The following is a 21311-nucleotide window of genomic DNA, read 5'->3' as shown; positions in this document are numbered from 1 at the left end:
AGCAGTAGATGCAGTGTACATGGATTTCAGCAAGGCATTTGATAAGTTAACCCATGGAAGGCTTATTGAGAAAGTAAGGAGGCATGGGATCCAAGGAGACATTGTTTTGTGGATCCAGCACTGGCTTGCCCACTGAAGACAAAGAGTGGTTGCAGATGGGTCATATTCTGCATGGAGGTCGGTGACCAGTGGAGTGCCTCAGGGATCTGTTGTGGGACCCTTACTCTTTGTGTTTTTTATAAATGACCTGGATGAGGAAGTGGAGGGATGGGTTGGTAAGTTTGCTGATGACACAAAGGTTGAATGTTTTGTGGATAGTGTGGATGGCTGTCAGACTTTACAGCGGGACATTGATAGGATGCAGAACAGGGCTGAGAAGTGGCAGATGGAGTTCAGCCCTGGTAAGTGTGAAGTGGTTCATTTTAGTAGGTCAAATATGATGGCAGTTAAAATGTCGGGACTGAGATGAGGGGAAATGTCTCCACTCCGAGGGTGGTGAATGTCGGTAAATCCCCACCACAGAGGGTGTTGAAGACTCGGTGATCGTCCTCACATAAAACAGAGGCTGGCAGATTTGTGGAGAGCCAAGGGATCGAGAAAATCAAGATCGGTAGAAGCATGTGGCTGAGATGGGAGAGTAGCCTCCATCTTGCTGATGGTTAAAGGGGCCGAACGGCCTCCTCCTGTTGTTTCTCACTTAATGTTTCAGTGTTCCTGTCCAGTGAGGCCAGAGAAATGTGAATAGAAATGAGTGTTTATAAACATAGACTGATTTAAATGACAAACACGAGGAAATTTGCAGATGCTGGAAATTCAAGCAACACACACAAAATGCTGGTGGAACGCAGCAGGTCAGGCAGCATCTACAGGGAGAAGCGCTGTCCACGTTTCAGGACTGACGAAGGGCCTCGGCCCGAAGCGTCGACAGCGCTTCTCCCTGTAGATGCTGCCTGACCTGCTGCGTTCCACCAGCATTTTGTGTGTGTTCACTGATTTAAAAGAAACCAGCTCATTTTCTGTGTGGGTCTGAACTGTGTGTCGGGATGGGAAGTGAATCGAGACTATAACTCTGAGAACTCTGTGACCTGGGGCTGGAGGGAAAGGGATCGGGGAAGATATGGTGGGGAAATCTAAATACGTATGGAAATGATATAGGGAAATAATGAAATAATGTGGGAAATGCGGCGGTGGGTAGGGCAGTATGTGAATGGCGAGGAACAGTCACCGGTCACATGGGAGACCCTCCAGCGAAACGTGATCGTGTTTTACCGCAGATCGGCAGCATTTGCAGGTTTGTTTCCGTGGCTCCGCCCATCGCCTGTAACGCAAAAAAGAAGCATACTGCGCATGCTCACAGTGCCGAGCCAGGCAGTGATTTTTTTTTCTTTGTGGAAGTGGGTCAGCGGCGGGTCCGGGTTCGGGTTCGGGATCGGGATCGGGATCAGGAGGGGGTCCTCGCCCCCTTGGACGGGGAGCCGGAGACGGATTATTCTCTGCGGGGCAACACCAACAATTTCCATTCAGTGAGTATTGAAGCCGGTCCCGAGCGGGGTGGTCTGACGTTGGGTAGTGAGTTAACTTTCCCGAACTCAAACAAGAGAAAATCTGCAGATGCTGGAAATGCGAACAACGCGCACAAAATGCCGGAAGAACTCAGCAGGCCGGGCAGCATCTAGGGGAAGAATACAGTCGACATTACCGACATTACTGCCCTTCGGCAGGACTGGAGAATAAAAGGTGGGGGAGGGGAAGGGAGAGAGAAACACAAGGTGATCGGTGAAACCTGAAGGGGGAGGGGATGAACTTTCCCGAACTGGCGGCCTCGCCTCGCTTCCTTCACAGAATCTGCCGGGATCGGTCCGGGTTGTGAGACCTTCACACCGAACCGTCTGAGATGAGCCGCCGCTCAGCCCGTTGTTCTGGTCCTATTAGCAGGATGACGTAAAACATGTTTCTATCTTGTTACTGACAGAGAATTGTAAAATTGCTGTTCTGTGTGTTATCTGAATGTACTTGCCAGTGATGCTGCCACAAGTCAGTGTTTCTCTGTCCCTGTACCTTCCCGTACTTGTGCACTTGGCAATAAATTCAACAGGACCTGAGAAATCTCAGTGAGATTTGATTAGTGATGATCATCTTGGCAGCTCGGTAGGTCGAATGTATGCGACAGTACACTGTTAAATGCAAAACCCTGAACAGTGTCGATGATCAGAGGGACCTTAGACTCCAAGTTCATCGCTCCCTGAGAGAGACTGCACAGATTGATCGGGTGGTTAAGAAGACAAATGGCATGGTTGTCTTTATTAGTTGAAGCATTGAGTTCAAAAGTCGGGAAGTTGCGTTGCAGCTTTATAAAACTAGTTAGACCACATCTGGAGTGTTTCATACAGTTCTGGTCTCTCCTATTCTCGGAAGGATAGCGGGGCTTTGGAGTGGGCGCAGAAAAGGTTTACCAGGATATTGCCTGGATTAGAGGGCCTGAGCTGTAACGGGAGGTTGGACAAAATTGTGTCGTTTTCTCCGGAGCCTTGCCGGCTGGGGTGAGACTGGATAGACGTTTAGAAGATTACCAGACGATTAGAAGCCATGTCTCAGAAAGGCAGCGTCCATTATCAAGGACCTCCAGCACCCAGGGCATGTCGTTTTCTCACTGTTACCATGAGGTAGGAGGTACAGAAGTCTGTAGGCTCACACTCAGTGATTCAGGAACAGTTTCTTCCCCTCTGCCATCCGATTGCTAAATGGATATTGAACCCTTGAACACTACCTCACATTTAAAATATATAGTATTTCTGTTTGTTGCACGATTTTTAATTGATTCACAGAAACATAGAAAACCTACAGCACAATACAAGCCCTTCAGCTCACAAAGTTGTGCCAACATGACCCTAACTTAGGAATTACTATGGTTACCCATAGCCCTCTATTGTTCTAAGCTAGTATTTCTTTATTTTTCTCCAGTGTCTCCAGGTACCTATTGTATTGTCTTGCCATAACCATTTCAGACCAGGGAAAAAGCCTCTGACTATCCACATGATCAATGCCTCTCATTATCTTATACACGTCTATCAGGCCACCTCTCATCTTCTGTTGCTCCAAGTAGAAAAGGCCGAGTTCACTCAAACTTTTCTAATAAGGCATGCTTCCCAATCCAGGCAACATCTGCGTAAATCTCCTCTGCACCCTTTCTATGGTTTCCACATGCTTCTTGTAGTGAGGCAACCAGAATTGAGCACATTGGGGTGTGACCAGCATCACATATAGCTGCAACATTAACTCTCAGGTCCTAAATTCAATCCCACGATTGATGAAGATCAATGCATCATATGCCTTCTTAACCACAGAGTCAACCTGCGTAGCAGCTTTGAGTGTCCTATGGACTGGGACCCCAGGATCCCTCTGATCCTCCACACTGCCAAGAGTCTTACCATTAATGTTATATTCTACCATTATGTTTGACCTAACAAAATGAATCACTTCACACTTATCCTGGTTGAACTCCATCTGCCACTTTTTTGCCCACTTGTTCATCCTATCAATGTCCCACTGAATCCTCGGACAGCCCTCCACATTATCCACAACTCCTCCAACCTTTGTGTCATCAGCAAACTTGCTAACCCATCCCTCCACTTCCTCATCCAGGTCATTTATCAAAATCACAAAGAGTAAGGGTCTCAGATGAACTGTAAATGATTTAGTTGTTTATTTTTATTAATTTATTTTGTTTTTTTTTTCCTTCTATAATATGTATTGCATTGAATTGCTGCTGCACGGTTTTCAAATTTCATGACACACACCGGTGATAATAAACCTGATTCGGATTCTGAGTGGACAGACAATCTATTTTTCCTGGGGGTTGAAATGTCTGATATATTTATGGTGAGAGGAGATGTAAGCAGCAAGTTTGTTTCTTTACACAGAGTGGTGGGTAGCTGGAGAACTCTGCCTGGGGTGGGAGACCCGACTGTTCACGTGATCCCGTTGCCCCTCCCATTTAACAGCAGATGGGCAGCACCTGTGCATCTGTTTCCGAGGACCCGCCCTCCGGATGATGTGACACTCACTTCGCGCATGTTCAATGTCTCCGTCTGGGCGGTGTTTTCTTTTCCGCTCAGTGCTGAAGTGCATCACCTGTGGGATCGAGGGAAGGCTCCTCACCTCCTGGGTGGGGGAGCCAGGGGTTGGAATCACTGTCTGTGGGCTGAAGATATTGCGTTCCCATCGGGGAGTATTGAGACCGATCCCGAGCGGGGAGATCCGACGTTGGCCGTGAGCCCCGAACTGAGGACCAATTACTCATTTATTTTCCGATTATCTGGGCTGGGCAAAAATGTGTAGACTTCACTTAATCTGCATTGAACGATCCAAACCTGGAGCCCAGGCTGTCTTCCACAGAGTTGAAAAGGGAGACCCACTGACAGGTCACGTGAGTCTGTTTACTGTCGATCTGTCCTACCCTTCACTTTGTAATGCAAGATGACGTGGTGTGTGCTCAGAGTCCCCAGATGGGTCAGGGTACTTCCTCTATGTTGTGTTGGGGAATCTGATGTTGGTCACTGAGTCCCGTTAACTTCCCCCAACTCGCCTCGTTTCCTGAGGCTGCTCACATTTGTCCTTGAGCTTTCTGACTGTTGTGTCTTCTCTTGGACTGGGGTGGCTGAGAAAGGAGAACGTCTCAGGTTTTGGGGATCTTTGATTTCACTGCCTGCTTTACCGAGGGACTGGGAAGTCTAGGGGGGAGAGTGGTTTCTGTGATGTGCATGTGGCCAAGTGGTTAAGCAATCTGAAGGTCATGAGTTTGAGCCTCAGGCCAGGCAGTGTGTTGTATCCTTGAGCATGGCACTGAACCACACATTGCTCCTACATGTTTATAGCCCAGATGGATTAAATCACCTGATCCTGTTCCTGTACTACCATGACAGAATGATGGCTCCTTCTTATCCTATATTGTTTTTTGATGTGTGAGGGACAATATAATATTGTTTACTGAGATTATTATATTTGGCTTCAACGTTTAAATTTCAGTGAGTTTTTTTCTTAGTAATATTAAGCAGAAATGTTTGGTTCTCTTTTTCATTGTTACTGTGCTTCATTATCTCTCTGGTTACTGTTAGACCTGTGGTGAGAGGTTTATTGGAAGAAAAACCCCAAATGGAAGCAAACCATGGCTAAAGATGTGGGAACAGCAACAAGTGAACTGGCCCGAGGACTGAGAGCATCAACTGGAGAGAACAACACTGAATCAGCTGACTTGGAGTTCCCAGTGAGTCAGTGAGGAGGAAGTTTGGTGAGTCTCATTTACTCAAACACTGGTTCTTTATACATTACATACCTGTACAATAGAAGATGGGAAACAGTTGTTGAGACTGAATGTGCCCAGAAGAAACATTTATGCCTCTGTCAGACACAGTTGCAATCACACCAGGTCTGGTAATGTGCTTCCAGCAGCCCAACCCTTTAAAATCACTCACATATTGTGGAAGTCAAATCTGGATGAAGTGGTGGAAATCGGGCACAATCTTAAGTTGCTGGAGCTCTGCACTAAAAACTGAAAATGTTTGAAGTCATCCTGACAAAATGTTATTAACCTGAATTGTAAAGATTGTCCCCCTCCCCACAGCTGTTCCTTACCTGCTGAGCAGTTTGGTCATTCCAATTTCTTTTTATTACATTCACTCTGGATTGGTTTATGTTTCCTAAAATGTATCAGTTTTAATGTGGAAGTGGAAATGGCTCACTCTTTGATAGTTGAACAATAAAGTAACCACAACTTTTCCCTGCAAATTACCCTGGTGCCAATTAGTTTGTTATTCCTAGAAATGTGTTCAGTACAGTTGTTGTGAACAAGGTTTACAAGAATAATCTCAGGAATGTTCAGCGTTATGTATGAGGAGCATTTGATTGTTTTGGACCTGTGCTCAACAGAGTTCAAAGGGATGGTGGGGATGGTGGAGGGATGTTTGGTTAAATAAACCTACCAAATACTGAAAATCCTGGATACAGTGGACATGGAGAGGATGTTTCCATTAGTCTGTGATCTGATGGCACAGTCTCGGAATAAAGAAGCTTTCCTTTAAAACTGAGAGGAGGAAAAAATTCAGCCAGAAGATGTCTGATCTGTGGAATTTGTTGCCACAGAGGGTGGTTGAAGCTGCCATTTGGGTATACATATGACAGAGATTAACATATTGATGATTGCTGAGCAGCTCAGGGTTACAGGAGGAAGGCAGGAATGTGGTGTTGGAATGAAAATCAGCCATGGTTAAATGGTGAGGCAGACCAGTTGGACCAAATCACATAATTCTGTTCCTGACTGAATGATGGCTCCTCCTTATCCTGTATTGTTTTGTGATGTGTGAGTAACAATATAAAAATGTTTACTGAGATCATTATATCAGCTTTCTACGTTTTGTTCTCAGTAACATTAACCAGAAATGTTTGGTTCTCCTTTTTATTGTTATTGTGCTTCATTGTCTCTCTGGTTAAAGTTAGACCTGCGGTGAGAGGTTTCTTGGAAGAAAAACCCCAACTAGAAGCAAACCACGGCTAAGACAAGGGAACAGCAACAAGTGAACCAGCCCGAGGACTGAGAGCACCGACTGGAGAGGACCCATCTGACTCAGGGTTTCCATTGATTCAGTCAGGAGAAAGTCTGGTGAGTCTCATTTACTCAAACACTGGTCCTTTAGATATTACATACCTGTACAAAGGAAAGTTGGAGATAGTTGGAGGGAGACTGAATGTGCCCAGAAGTACCAGTTATGCCTCTGTCAGACCCAGTTGCAATCACTCCAGGTCTGGTAATGAGCTTCCAGCAGCGCAGCCCTTTAAAACCATTCCCATTCTGTGGAAGTCGAATCCGGATAAAGTCACTCAGAGACCGTACGGTACAAACTCTTTATTCCAAGCACCCGGGGCTTGCTTACTTAGTTGCTCAAACAGGAACAGTCTGTGACTGTTCCCACCCAATCCACTAACTGACTAACAATTCCCCTTACACCACAGATATATCCATCCAGATACCCCCACAAGACAGGCTATGTACTACATGACAGGCTGGAGCCCCTAAAGACAAACTACAAAATAGTCATAATGGTTTACCCACACTGAACAGACTGAAGTTATCCTATCTCTACATGTGAATGCGCAAGGAGATAAGCATCCGGAAACCCTAGCTAGCTACCCTCAAGAAGAAATATGGCTCAGCATGGCTTAGTACATCTATTGATCATCAGCAGTTTCTTTCAGAAAAACAGGCTGCTATTGTTTAACAAAGTGTTAACCATTTTACACACTTTATCCTTCCCTCCTTTTGATCATTACATTATCAACAATGCAGTAACTTTTTACAGAGAAAGCATCTGACGACAGCATTGACTTATCAGTGGGTAAAGGCAGTGTACAACAGTAATTACAATAAAGATATATACAAATATTAGGCCATAATGCAGTTTTATTCCCCACATATTACCAAATAGGCCTTCAAAGATCACCCGTGTAATCGGTGAACCTGTGTAAATCCTGCCCTACTTTCTTGATGCTGTCAATCTCCTGTTCAGTGTGCTCGGAGAGGGGTGTAATGTTAGTAGATTCATTAGGGGATATACGTGCAGCATTCTGTGTCAATGACAGCACAGGTTCCCTCTTTCTCAGCTGGGATAAACTCTAAAGCCGTACGATTCTGTACGACTGTTTGCCAGATTGCAATCATTTCAGTGGATATTTCCATTACTTGGGCCTGTGTTTCTCTCAGGGCCCCTGCAGTATTGTGGCCAGCTCCTCAAGTGCTGTATACAAATTGATTATCTCTAATGAATTCCTGGCTACTCCATAGGAGAGAAAAGTAATCATTCAAAATCAAGCAGACTCAGTTGTTCCTCTCGGCTGCTGGGCGCCTGCAAGTATGGCCAGGATGCATGTTTCCCAGTATTGGAAGTTCCATTTGATGGGGGCCAGAGACACCATCCCTGAAAACACTGACAGCCGCAGTTATCTCTGACTGGACCACAGGTCCTCATCTCACTTCCCTGGAAGTTATTTGAAAAAGCCCGGGCTGAGAGTTCCTCACTCTGGTTGAGCAGGATTACTGACATTGGAACCACAGTTTTACCATGCTGTGGAATTTCAGCACAAACCCAGCAGGCACCTAGTTCTACCTGTTTGGCATAGGTATGACAGAAAGATGGAAATGTTGACATGGGTGCCCCCGGATGCTGGGGTGAGCCCTCTCAAAGACATAACCATGAACACCACTAACAACCAATACGTTTTCCATTAGTCTAAGAGAGACCTTCTACACAGTTCCTTCAGTAACATGTTTGGCACCTAATTGCTGTATCCACCGAGATTGCCCCTTCAGTTTCACACCCATGTAAGTGGTCAGCAACACCTAATATGGTCCTCTCCACCGAGGTCCAAGGTTCCCTCAATCCCAGTTGTTTGTCAGGAAAAAAGTATCCCAGGTTCCATGGTAGGATAGTCACTCCTCTCTGCAGAGTAATTCTCTTCCTTGTAAGTCTGTCGTACCTGTGAATGTATGCTTGGAAAATTTTGGATAGTTGGCATATAAATTTCCCCATGTCTTCCCCTTGGGTATGAATATCCAATTTTGTTGGTAGACTTTCTGGGAGCAATGGTACAGAAGGTCTTAGTCCCCAGAGTGTCCTCATGGGCCATCCATAAATAATTTCAGCTGGTGAAAAATCTGTTTTCCCCTGTGGAGTAACCCTCATATGGAACTGGTAGGACTTTCAACTGAGTCCATTCTCCACTGTTAGTTTGGCCAATTTACTCTTCAGAGTGCCATTGGCTCTCTCCACTGTGCCAGCGGCCCGTGGGTGGTGTACAAAGTTGAATTGTTGCTGGATAGCTAGTTCATTACATACGCCTTTGTTTACTTTCATCACGAAGTGTGGGTCATTGTCAGAGCTCAGCATCTCTGGCAGGCCGTACCTGGGAATTATATCCTGTAATAATACCTTCACAACAGTCATAACAGTATTGTTGGTAGTTGGAATAGCTTCAACCCATCTACTAAACACATCTATAATAACTATGCAGTATCTATAGCAATGTACTCTAGGCAATTCAATAAAATCAACTTGTAGACACGAAAAGGTCCACCTGGCAAGGGACTCGTACCCAGTGTGCAGGGTACAGGTTACCAACCATTCCCTCCTTTCCCAGGTGTGTATAATTACATATATAATCGACCAATATTGGTAAAAACTGTGTAGGAACACAAACCTGTCCCACTGGGTGATCCAAAAACCTAGGTCGGGGTCTTTCTGGCACCCCATCTGGGACCACAGTTTTCGCTTCTCCTCAGAGAAAAAACAAAACAAAACTCGAGGTAGCTGTAGAGCGGTGAGTAAGTTGTTTACAAAGGTGGCATTACTAATGGGGTGGGCAGAGAAAGTCAGGGATCCCCACATTCCCAGAGAGCCCAGTAGTCATGTACAATTCCAAATGCATAATGGAAGTTTGTGTAAACGTTCCCACTTTAGTCTGTTGCTGGGATACAGGCACGAGTCAGAGCAAACAGCTCAGCCTTCTGGGCGGAGACAGCTGCTTCAAAAGAGGCCTGCTCAATTACTTCACTGCCCATCACTATTGCATAGTCAGAATATTGTTATCCTGCTGGATCCACAAAAGAGCTTCTATTCTCATAAAAATTTGCCTCGGGATTGAGGGGATATTGCTAAATGGATGGGAGAGTCTGTCCTTCTTTCATGGTGATCCAGACAGGGGGGCAGTTGGTGCGACAGACTTCTTGGCCTGAAATTGCACAGAGATGGGGTACAGCATGGGATTGGCCACCATTAAAAGGTTTTCTTACCAGATATCCCGTCTTCACCATAGACTCCTTCCTATATTGGACTAGACCAGGCATGGGCAAACTACGGCCCGGGGGCCATATGCGGCCCGTTAAGCTTTTTAATCCGGCCCGCAGAACTTGATGAAATTATATTAATAAGCCTTGTTAACGTTTTTTCCCCGCAATTCTGGTGTTTTCCCAATAGACGACGCACTCTATATACAGTTGTGGCGACCCATTTCCTGGCACATCCGAACCGGCTCACAATTAGCCAGCGTTCCGGCTAAGGGAGATAGCCTGCGGGGATTTGTGAGCACAGAGCTTTGGAGCCTCTGCGCCACGGGGGGCAGGTTGAGGGAGGCTTAAAAGTGAAGCTGGGGATTTCGAATAAAGTTTTTTTTCTTCGACTGCAGTTACCGACTCTGTGTCGTAATTTTAGCGCTGCATGTAGCACACCACTACACATTGACCTTTGTTGAGGTGCAGCGTATTACTCCAGATTTGCACTTTACTCTTTGTTCGGCTCGACCTATTTGTGTGAACAGGCGTTCAGCGTCATGAACATCAACAAAGCCAGCCACAGATCCAAGTTAACTGACCAACACCTCAGATCCATCCTGAGAATCGCCACAACAAAACTAAATCCAGACTTTGATGCGCTGGCTAAAAAGGGAGACCAACAACATTGTTCCCACTGAAATTAAAAATAAGTTTCTTCGTTGTGTTATGTAAAAAATGCATTTGAAAATATTTTTTTCAATAAGCATTACATGCTACGTCATTGCTGTTAAGTGATGGACATGAGTAGTGTGCAGGTGCACGTACGTTCTCAAGATAAAAAATGCGCTCCAGATCAAATAACGCGCTCTGCATACTGGCGCGCTGTCATTGTTCTGTCCTTGTGCTGGTCATTGTTGAGTTTTGGCACAGGGGACTATTGAATAAGAAGGAGCAGGACAAGTAGACCTGCATCTCCTACCGTTTTTGAAATAAAGACAGGCAGGAGGAGAGTGATGATGATATTATCTTGAAGGATAACAGAATTTTCAGTGCTTTAAAATAGTAACTGTTACTATTTAAAAAAGCTGTATTTTATTCATTTAATTTTCAGTGTTTTAAAAGTCATTTCAATAAATAGCTAAATACCATGGGACTTCAAAGACAGATATTTTGTTGTAATGCATTTTCAATTGAAATTAAAGCACATGTTGTCTACATATCCCATGATATTTTATTTTCTCTTATGAGGTGTATTACCAAAACACTCCGTCCATCTGCTCCTGGTCCGGCCCCCCCTGTCAAATTTTAGAACCCTTTGTGGCCCACAAGTCAAAAAGTTTGCGCACCCCTGGACTCGACCCACAGTCTCCCTCGGTGCTGAAGGCTTGTTTTGTTAGGGTGTAGGGCAGGAACCCTGGGCTCTTTGGCTTGAACCCAGTGCAAATCCTAATGGTGGTATTGTAGCGGTGTGCTACACGCAGCGCTAAAATTACGACACGGAGTCGGTAACTGCAGTCGAAGGAAAAAACTTTATTCGAAAACTTCAGCCTCACTTTTAAGCCTCTGTCAACCGGCCCCCCATGGCGCAGAGGCTCCAAAGCTCTGTGCTCGCAAACCCCCGTAGGCTATCTAATTGTGAGTCGGTTCGGATACGCTAGGAAATGGGTCGCCACAGTATGGGCAACTACCAGTTCTGCCTGTCGCCAAAGGAAATCCGGAAATTCGGCCAGTAATGCAATACCGTCTCTTTCTTTAACCTCTCTAATCACCGTGACTGGGAACTTCTGTCCCTCGGGGGATGCATAATATTGGCTTTCCTCAGTGGCGCACCCCGTAGGGTCAAAGCGCAGAGTCACATGAGGGTTGGCTGCTGGCAGAAGGAGTGGAGTCCAATTTAATTGCCCTCCTCCTGGGGGTCAGAAACTGGGGAAGCTGTCGGTTGTTCACCTGACAAGGGTGACAGCATTGACTGTGCAAAGAATCTCGACTTCCAACGGACAGAGCAAGTCTCTCCCTGCGAGATTACACCCCCCGTCTGGTGGTGACTGTAAATGAAACCTCACACTGGCTCCCCTGGAATTCCACCTGCAGAGGCTGGGTACGTGAATATGTACGTTCCGTGCCTTCGAACCCTAACAGAGTGATTGTAGCGTCTGATAGCTGGAATCCCTTTTCCGATACTATTTCCTGATCGAGAGTGGAAAACTGACTGTAAATGATTTATAGATAAGTGAACAGAAAAAAGATTGTTTAAGACAAATGTAAGTCCCTTTCAGTTCGAAACAGGTGAATTGATCATAGGGAACAAGGACATGGCAGACCAATTGAATAACTACCTTAGTTCTGTCTTCGCTAAGGAGGACATAAATAATCTTCTGGAAATAGTAGAGGACCAAGGGTCTAGTGAGATGGAGGAACTGAGGGAAATACATGTTAGTAGGGAAGTGGTGTTAGATAAATTGAAGGGATTAAAGGCAGATAAATCCCCAGGGCAAGATGGTCTGCATCTCAGAGTGCTTCAGAAAGTAGCCCAAGAAATAATGGATGCATTAGTGATAATTTTTCAAAACTCCTTAGATTCTGGATTAGTTCCTGAGGATTGGAGGGTGGCTAATGTGACCTCACTTTTTTTAAAAAATGAGAGAGAGAGAAACCGGGGAATTATAGACTGGTTAGCCTGACATTGGAGGTGGGTAAAATGTTAGAGTTTGTTTTGAAAGATGTAATAACAGCACATTTGGAAAGAAGTGAAATAATAGGACAACATGGATTTGTGAAAGGAAAATCATGTCTGGCGAATCTTAAAGAATTTTTTGATGATGTAACTGGTAGAATGGATAGGGGAGAACAAGTGGATGTGGTATATTTGGATTGTCAAAAGGCTTTTGACAAGGTCCCACACAGGAGATTAGTGTGCAATCTTAAAGCGCACGGTACTGGGGGTATGGTATTGAAGTGGATAGAGAATTGGTTGGCAAACAGGAAGCAAAGAGTGGGAATAAATGGGACCTTTTCAGATTGGCAGGCAGTCACCAGTGGGGTACTGCAAGGCTCTGTGCTGGGACCCCAGTTGTTTACAATAATGATTTATACGATGGAATTAAATGCAGCGTCTCCAATTTTGCAGATAACACAAAGCTGCGTGGCAGTGTTAGCTGTGTGGATGCTAAGAGGATGCAGGGTGACTTGGTGAGGTTAGGTGAGTAGGCAAATTCATGGCAGATGCAATTTAATGTGGATAAATGTAAGGTTATTCACTTTGGTTGCAAGAACAGGAAAACAGATTATTATCTGAATGGCTGATTAGGAAAAGGGGAGGTGCAATGAGACCTGGGTGTCATTGTACACCAGTCATTGAAAGTGGCCATGCAGGTACATCAGGCAGTGAAAAAGGCAAATGGTTTGTTGGCATTCGTAGCAAGAGGATTTGAGTACAGGAGCAGGGAGGTTCTACTGCAGTTGTACAAGGCCCAGGTGAGGCCACAGCCGGCGTACTGTGTGCAGTTTTGGTTCCCTAATCTGAGGAAAGAAATTCTTGCCATAGAGGGAGTATAAAGAAGGTTCACCAGATTGATTCCTGGGATGGCAGGACTTTCATATGAAGAAAGACTGGATCAACTAGGCTTATACTCGCTGGAATTTAGAAGATTGAGGGGGGATCTTATTGAAACGTATAAAAATCTAAAGGGATTGGACAGGCTAGATGCAGGAAGATTGTTTCCGATGTTGGGGGAGTCCAGAACGAGGGGTCACAGTTTAAGGATAAAGGGGAAGCCTTTTAGAACAAAGATGAGGAAAAACTTCTTCACACACAGAGTGGTGAATCTGTGGAATTCTCTGCCACAGGAAACAGTTGAGGCCAGTTCATTGGCTATATTTAAGAGGGAGTTAGAAATGGCCCTTGTGGCTAAAGGGATCAGGGGTTTGGAGAGAAAGCAGGTACAGGGTTCTGAGTTGGATGATCAGCCATGATCATACTGAATGGCGGTGCAGGATTGAAGGGCCTAATGGCCTACTCCTGCACCTATGTTCTACGTTTCTATGTGTGGACATTTAAAATCTCCCACAATCACAACCTTGTGCTTACTGCAAATATCTGCTATCTCCTTACAAATTTGCTCCTCCAATTCGGTGGTTTACAATACACCCCTATAAGTGTTACTATACCTTTCCCATTCCTCAATTCCACCCAAATAGGCTCCCTAAATGAGCCCTGTAATCTATCTTGTCAAAGCACTGCTGCAATATTTTCTCAGACAAGCATTGCAATACCTCCCCCCTTGCCCTTCTGAAACAACAAAATCCAGGAATATTTAGTTGCCAATCACACCCCTCCTGCAACCATGTTTCACTAATAGATACAACATCATATTTCCAGTTATCAATCCATACTCTAAGCTTATCCACCTTTCTTACAATGTTCCCAGCATTAAAATAGATGCATTCAAGAAACATTCCACCTTTTCCTCTCTGTTTATCCCTAACGGTGCAAACAACTTTATTATCTCTTTTTTTTCCTTCTCCCGTACATCATCGGTCTGAGCGGTCCTACATCAGGGAGGATGTTCAAGTCATCTCTGTGTTAAAAGTTTAGCCATCACGGTGACTGAAGGCAGCTGCAGGATCATGAGGGACGGTTCTGATTCTGAAGTTCTTGTGGCTGCTCGTCGCACCCAGGACTGAACCCTGGTCACTGAGCATTGGAGGACTCCGTTCTGCTGATGTTAGTCTTAATCTAGATTGGTGTTTAATATTGTGGATCTGTGAAAGATAAATCAGTTCTGTATCAAATCCCGTGTCTCAGGTACTTACTGTCTCTACCACACTCAGAATGTACTCTAAAAAGGCCACTCAGCCCATCTGGTTCCTGCCCATGTTTCTGTTCCATATCCGTATATCAAAATCTCTCCCTGCCGTTCCCCTCTCACTCTCCCTGAGATGACAGGTTGCAACTAGTCACCACTCTGTGGGATAGGAGATTTCCCGTGAACTGCATGGAAACATATAAATGCACAACTCATTACAGATGCTTTGTCCCACATTGCTGTGCCGACCATGTATCTTACTCTAGAAGCTGCTTAGTATTACCCTGCCGCATAGCTACCTATTTTCCTAAGCTCCATGTACCTATCTGAGAGTATCTTAAAAGACCCTATTGTATCCACCTCTACCATCGTCGCTGGCAGTGCATTCCACACACACACCTCTCTTTGCTTAAAAAACTTGGCTCTGACGCCTCCCCTGTACCTACTTCCAAGCAGCTTAAACCTATTCCCCCTCATGTTAGCTATTTCAGCCCTGGGAAAAAGCCTCTGGCTATCCACACGACCAATGCCTCTCATCATCTTATACACCTGCATGATTTTGTCCCGGGTGAAAAAGACGATGAGCTCACTGTGGTTTTGACGTTCTCTCTCTCTCTCTCTCTCTCTCTCTCCTTGTGAATGATGTCACAGCCCCACCTCAGTGAAGCACTTAAAGCGACACTCACTATAAGTGAACCTGGGGTCTCGAAACACAATGCACCTCTAAAGTCTGACAGCAGAGTAGCGAGTGAATCTTCGATGGTGCAGAGTCAAAAACCTAAAGTTGCTCCAGAGAGAGATGGGGTCCAGTGTTTACGAGGAGGAGGAGGAATCAGGAGGAACCAGCAGGATGTGACTACAAAAGAAAGGTCAGAAACATTTGGAAACTGGTTGACCGAAAAAAATGGTGGTTAATTTCAGGCAGCAAATGTGGAGAGGAATAAAAAGACAATGTTTAGGCCGAGCCCCTTCAGCATGCCTAGCCTGTGTACTTCGCTGCTTAGTTGCTCTCTGAATTGCAGAGTTCCTCCAGCTTTTTGTGCATGTGTGTGTCTCTGTATTTCCAGCAACTGCAGAATCTCCTGTGTTTTATAACAGCATTGTACTTTGGCATTAGATACACGTTGATATTGAGTATATTGTTTATGGGAGCCACTTTCTGTGTTAAAACAGCTGCAGATTTTTTCTACACACACTATAAAAAAAAATGAGGTATGGTCATTGAACCAGTGCTTGCAGAAATGTTTAATGGCACCGTGATGTGTCAGAGGGCCATGCGTTAAGAATTTTGCTGGCTCTAAAGTGCAGATGAAATATGCAGGCGTCAGGCTGAGGCCATCCCTGAGTATCACGTATGCGTGCAGTACACAGAAGGCCTTGAAAATGTCGGGTACAGATAAGAGCAATTCTCTGTGTTTTTATCTTAAACACTGACTTCAGGACAATTCCTGTGAAATCCGGACACCATGGCCAACAATCCCGGGACAGTCCTGCTCTCGTCCCTGTCTCTCAGCACCACAATCCATACATGGGCCCCGGGGAGCTTCCGGCTGCTGAGGGAATGGGAACCGATGGATCTCTCAGATAGAGCTGAGCTCCAGCTATAATAAAGGCAAGGATTAGCAACTCAGAGAAAGGGAACAAAATCTTTTACATCACCAGTTGAGAAAATCACCTTTGTTCTACCTCCAATCACTAACAAGAGAAAATCTGCAGATGCTGGAAATCCAAGCAACACTCACAAAATGCTAGAGGAATTCAGCATTAGTACTCTTTTCCATAGATGCTGCTTGGCCTGCTGAGTTCCTCCAGCATTTTGTGTCTGTTGCTTGTTCTACCTCCTCTTGTTCTGGACTTTTCTATCCGTGAGAACATGTTTTGTCCCATTCTCTCTGGGTATGTAATGATATCAAACACCTTTGTCATGGGCAGCAAGTATCTTTCACATCCCAAATGTGCCAGACTCCAATGAGACAGACTCCTGTCCTTCCCTTCATATTCATTGGCATTGCCATCACTGAGTTCACCACTGTCAGTCAATGGGGGAGGCTTCAGGGGAATACTGGTGATACTCGTGTGTATTCTGGTGTTGCAGTAGTTGCTGGAGAATTTGCAAATGGGTAGAAGTGGAGTGATATTTGGAAATCTGACTTTTTAAAGTGTAACTTAGCAAGCAAACCTCATATGGACAATATGCAAAAAATTTTGGTGAGAAAATCCTTCATTACCCATTACAGGCCAGCTACATAGGTTGTGTGAGAGTGCAGATGAACTGGATCGAACCCAGAGGAGATCAATGTTCCTATTGACAGTGATTTGCCAGCTCTTAAAATGAATACCTCTCTATAAAAATTCACTGTGCACATCTTGTCACTGGGTAAAAAAAAAATGCACAGTGCAAGATTTATGTACACACTGGTTATTACAAGTTAGAGGGTGTATTGGAGGGTATGGAGGGTAGATGGGAAGACCTGTAGTGTCCCTGATGCCCTCACTCCCAAGATGTGCATCCAGCTGCAGTTTGTAACCCTGCACTGTAAGGAGTTGGAACTTGAAATGCATATGGGAATAGATGGTCATTCCAGATAGCAGCACTCTGCCCAGTCAGGAGATGATTTATCTTCCAACTTGAGTTTAACCTCACTGTAACAGTGTGATACTAAATCAAACCTTGGCAACTCAAGTAATCTCATCTGAAATGTTGTCCTACACCCATTGATGGATTTTGTCAATCTTTTACAGGATAAAAAATGAGAAGAAATTTGTCTCCAGGAATCTCAAACACGACACGCCAGTTTTGCTGTCTCCGTCTAGATATTTAAGAGGTGGAGCAAGGGATTCAATCAACCGTCCTTCCTGCTCAGACTATGCGGAGGGATTCACTTGGTCATTTGAACATCTAGCAAGCCCGTCATTTTACACAGGAGAAAGGCCTTTCACCTGCTCAGACAGTGGGAATGGATTCACTCAGTTATCACAATTGAAAGTATATCAGCAAGTTTACAATGGGCAAGGCCATTCACCTGTTCTGTGTGTGAGAAAGGATTCTGTCGGGCAACCCACTTGTGGACACACCAGTCAGATGACACTGGGCAGAGGCTGGTCATCTGCTGAATTTCGGGGAAGGGATTCTTTCGGTCTTCTGACCTAATGGCACACCAGCGTGTTCACACCAGGGCGCGGCCATTCACCTGCACAGTCTGCGGGAAGGGATTCACTGCATCATCCAACCTACAGAGACATCAGCGAGTTCACACCGGGGAGAAGCCATTCACCTGCTCAGAATGTGGGAAGAGATTCACTCAGTCATCCAACCTACAGAGTCATCAGCAAGTTCACACTGGGGAGAAGCCGTTCACCTGCTCAGACTGTGGGAAGAGTTTCACTCGGTCATCCCGACTACTGGCACACCAGTCAGTTCATACTGGGGAGAAGCCATTCACCTGCTCAGTCTGTGGGAAGGGATTCACTCAGTCATCCCACCTACTGAGACATCAGCGAGTTCACACCGGGGAGAGGCCGTTCACCTGCTCAGTTTGTAGGAAGGGATTCACTGATTCATCCGCACTACAGAGTCATCAGCGAGTTCACACTGGGGAGAGGCCATTCATCTGTTCAGTCTGTGGGAAGGGATTCACTCATTCATCCCATGTACAGAATCATCAGCGAGTTCACACTAGGGAGAAGCCATTCACCTGTTCAGAATGTGGGAAGGGATTCACTCAGTCATCTGACCTGCAGAGACATCAGAAAGTTCACACTGGGGAGAAGCCATTCACCTGCTCAGAATGTGGCAAGGGATTTACACTGTCATCCTACCTACAGAGACATCAACGATTTCACACTGGGGATAAGCCATTTACCTGCTCAGTCTGTGGGAAGGGATTCACTGAGTTATCCACACTACAGAGACATCAGAGAGTTCACACTGGGGAGAAGCCGTTCACCTGCTCAGTCTGTGGGAAGAGATTCACTGATTCATCCCACCTACAGAGTCATCAGCGAGTTCACACTGGAGAGAAGCCATTCACCTGCTCAGACTGTGGGAAGAGTTTCACTCGGTCATCCCAACTACTGGCACACCAGTCAGTTCATACTGGTGTGAAGCCATACACCTGCTCAGTCTGTGGGAAGGGATTCACTCTGTCATCGACCTTACTGGTACATCAGCGAGTGCACACAGGGGAGAAGCCGTTCACCTGCTCAGACTGTGGGAAGGGATTCACTCATTCATCCAGCCTACAGAGTCATCAGCGAGTTCACACTGGAGAGAAGCCATTCACCTGCTCAGTCTGTGGGAAGAGATTCACTCGGTCATCCCACCTACAGAGACATCAGCGAGTTCACACTGGAGAGAAGCCATTCACCTGCTCAGTCTGTGGGAAGAGATTCACTCGGTCATCCCACCTACAGAGACATCAGCGAGTTCACACTGGGGAGAAGCCGTTCCTCTGCTCAGTCTGTGGGAGGGGATTCACTCAGTCATCCCACATACAGAATCAGCGAGTTCACACTGGGAAGAAGCCGTTCACCTGCTCAGACTGTGGGTAGAGTTTCACTCGGTCATCCCAACTACTGGCACACCTGTCAGTTCATACTGGGGAGAAGCCATACACCTGCTCAGTCTGTGGGAAGGGATTCACTCAGTCATCCCACCTACAGAATCATCAGTGAGTTCATGCTGGGGAAAAGCCATTCACCTGCTTAGACTGTGGGATAGGATTCACTCAGTCATCACAACTACTGGCACACCAGTCAGTTCACAGTGGGGACTTGCCATTGTTATGAATCCCTGGGTTTCCTTTGCTGTGGACTCTCATTTTAAGAGAGAGAGATTAAGAAGATGAATCAGTCTGACTTGCAGCCTGTGTACATCGCTCAGCTTGTTAAGTTTTAACCGAGGACACAGACACTCAGAGTCAAATGGAGACGAAGGAGGAAAAATGGAAAGATTGAAACCAGGGATCTAGTGACCAAGGGTCACTGTTTAGAAGTTTCCTATGCCCACAAGGTTGGGTTAATTATCGATTCATGTACATCAAATGTGTGGATGTCACATTGTTTGATCCATGGGAGTGGATCTCATTTGGGATATCTTGTGGAGACCACTTATGTGTTAACCCTTGACTGGCTGTGGTGTGGTAGTTCACCTGAAAACATACCCCTTGTGACAAGTCACTTTCGGTGATAATCAGTATGTGGATTTGGAATGATGACGGATAAATTCTACAGTGACTGTTCTTTCATTTTACCACCATGGAACCTGAGGAATGTACACATTTACATATCTACATATTATCTACATAATATCGACATTTTTGCCTTCTCTTGCCATTTATCCTGGATTACAAATCTCTCTCTCTTATCGCCTATTCTGTAGTTGAACTGAACTTTCATACTTTACCCTCTCAAGACTCCGAGCCTTGTTTCCCCCCGAGCTCAATAGTTTGGGAGTTATATTTACACACATTTATAAATGTACCACTATTAACTTCTGATTATCTTGTTTAAGTTGCAATATTACAAGTAGATTCTAATAAAGACAGATTTAACATCAAAACCAGACTCCAGGTGTAGTCTATTGCTGCTGGCTTGTTTCTAAAGCATTGTGGTTCATAACAAATTTGGGGCCTGCGTCTGGGATATGAACACATTTGGTGGCTATTGATCGATGAATTATCAGTTTGATTGGGGAAATCCCTTTTGATTTATTTGTGTGTGGAAATCAGCAGCAATGGACATTTATAAATTTCTGGAAGCGCCAACCCCTGAGGCATTAAGAAAAGCCAAAAAGAATGAATTGCTGACTGTTGCTAATGGGCTGAATCTTAAGCAGGTAAGGGGGTGTGAAGGACCAAGGCAACCATAAAATGGGAGAGGAGGTAAAGGTAAAACAATAGGGGTTTTATTATAAAATATCGGCATCCACCCCCTTTTTCAGAGACTGGGATCCCTGTTTCTACCGGTAATGATGTTGGGCATTTCAATGTGTTCACCTCTCAGTCCTCGATTCTCTAAATGAAAGGGTTATCACATTTGATCTTTCTTCATATGATGACCCAACCATTTCAGGGATGAGTCTGTTGAAACTTTATTGCACACTCTATAACAAATACTCTCTAACCACTTGGTTAATCATCTGTGCAAAAAATGTTCATCTTCAGCAGCCCCGTGTTGCCCCAAACACTCACCTCCTACCCCCGTCATTGGCCCCACTTGCAGGTCAACCGTCTGCTGGTGTTTCCCCCCCCCCCAATGTAAATCCCTCTGTTCGCCTCCACTGTGGGCTCAGATATTTCCACAGATTTCCACCGGGACAAACATATTGCCCGCCCCCTCTCACACTATCTTTTTCCATTCAATAAAATCCCTCCTCTCCCTCCCCAGGGAACTGGCATCAAACCGATGGGCCGAGTGGTCTCCTCCTACCTCTCGGCGACACATCAGACTCCGGCCGCAGCAGACGCTTCACAAACACCCCAACTTCCCTTGGAGGGAAATGGAAATAAATCAAAAAACGGACATTTACTCCACTGTGATGTGGAGTTTGAGGCCGGAGCGGGAGGCTATCTCAGCGGGGGTAACACCCTCTGGACTTGTCCACCTCTGCGACTGGTGGTAACAAGTGATTGACATCGCTTTGGATCAGAGGGAATAGCGCAGCCCCTGAATCCTCAGTTGACAGCTGT

At 45.4% G+C, this 21311-nt stretch overlaps 1 protein-coding gene across 4 annotated transcripts; it reads left to right on the top strand.

Annotated features, from left to right (window-relative positions):
* Positions 1 to 1403: 1403 nt before the first annotated feature.
* Positions 1404 to 20176, top strand: LOC132387315 (zinc finger protein 229-like). Of its 4 annotated transcripts, XM_059959677.1 has the most exons (6): positions 1404 to 1523; positions 5115 to 5287; positions 6489 to 6655; positions 14375 to 14540; positions 15274 to 15491; positions 17365 to 20176. In XM_059959677.1, the coding sequence occupies exon 6, from the start codon at positions 17773 to 17775 to the stop codon at positions 19171 to 19173; it is 1401 nt and encodes a 466-aa protein (XP_059815660.1). In that variant the 5' UTR covers positions 1404 to 1523; positions 5115 to 5287; positions 6489 to 6655; positions 14375 to 14540; positions 15274 to 15491; positions 17365 to 17772; the 3' UTR covers positions 19174 to 20176. The 4 variants fall into 4 exon arrangements, with proteins under 4 accessions (XP_059815660.1, XP_059815659.1, XP_059815661.1 ...); XM_059959676.1 differs by lacking the exon at positions 14375 to 14540; XM_059959678.1 differs by lacking the exons at positions 14375 to 14540; positions 15274 to 15491 and having other exon boundaries at positions 6493 to 6655.
* Positions 20177 to 21311: the final 1135 nt, after the last annotated feature.

This window comes from Hypanus sabinus, unplaced genomic scaffold, assembly GCF_030144855.1.
Source record: "Hypanus sabinus isolate sHypSab1 unplaced genomic scaffold, sHypSab1.hap1 scaffold_1738, whole genome shotgun sequence".
Taxonomy (NCBI): domain Eukaryota; kingdom Metazoa; phylum Chordata; class Chondrichthyes; order Myliobatiformes; family Dasyatidae; genus Hypanus; species Hypanus sabinus.
This window is presented reverse-complemented; position numbering and strand designations above follow the sequence as displayed.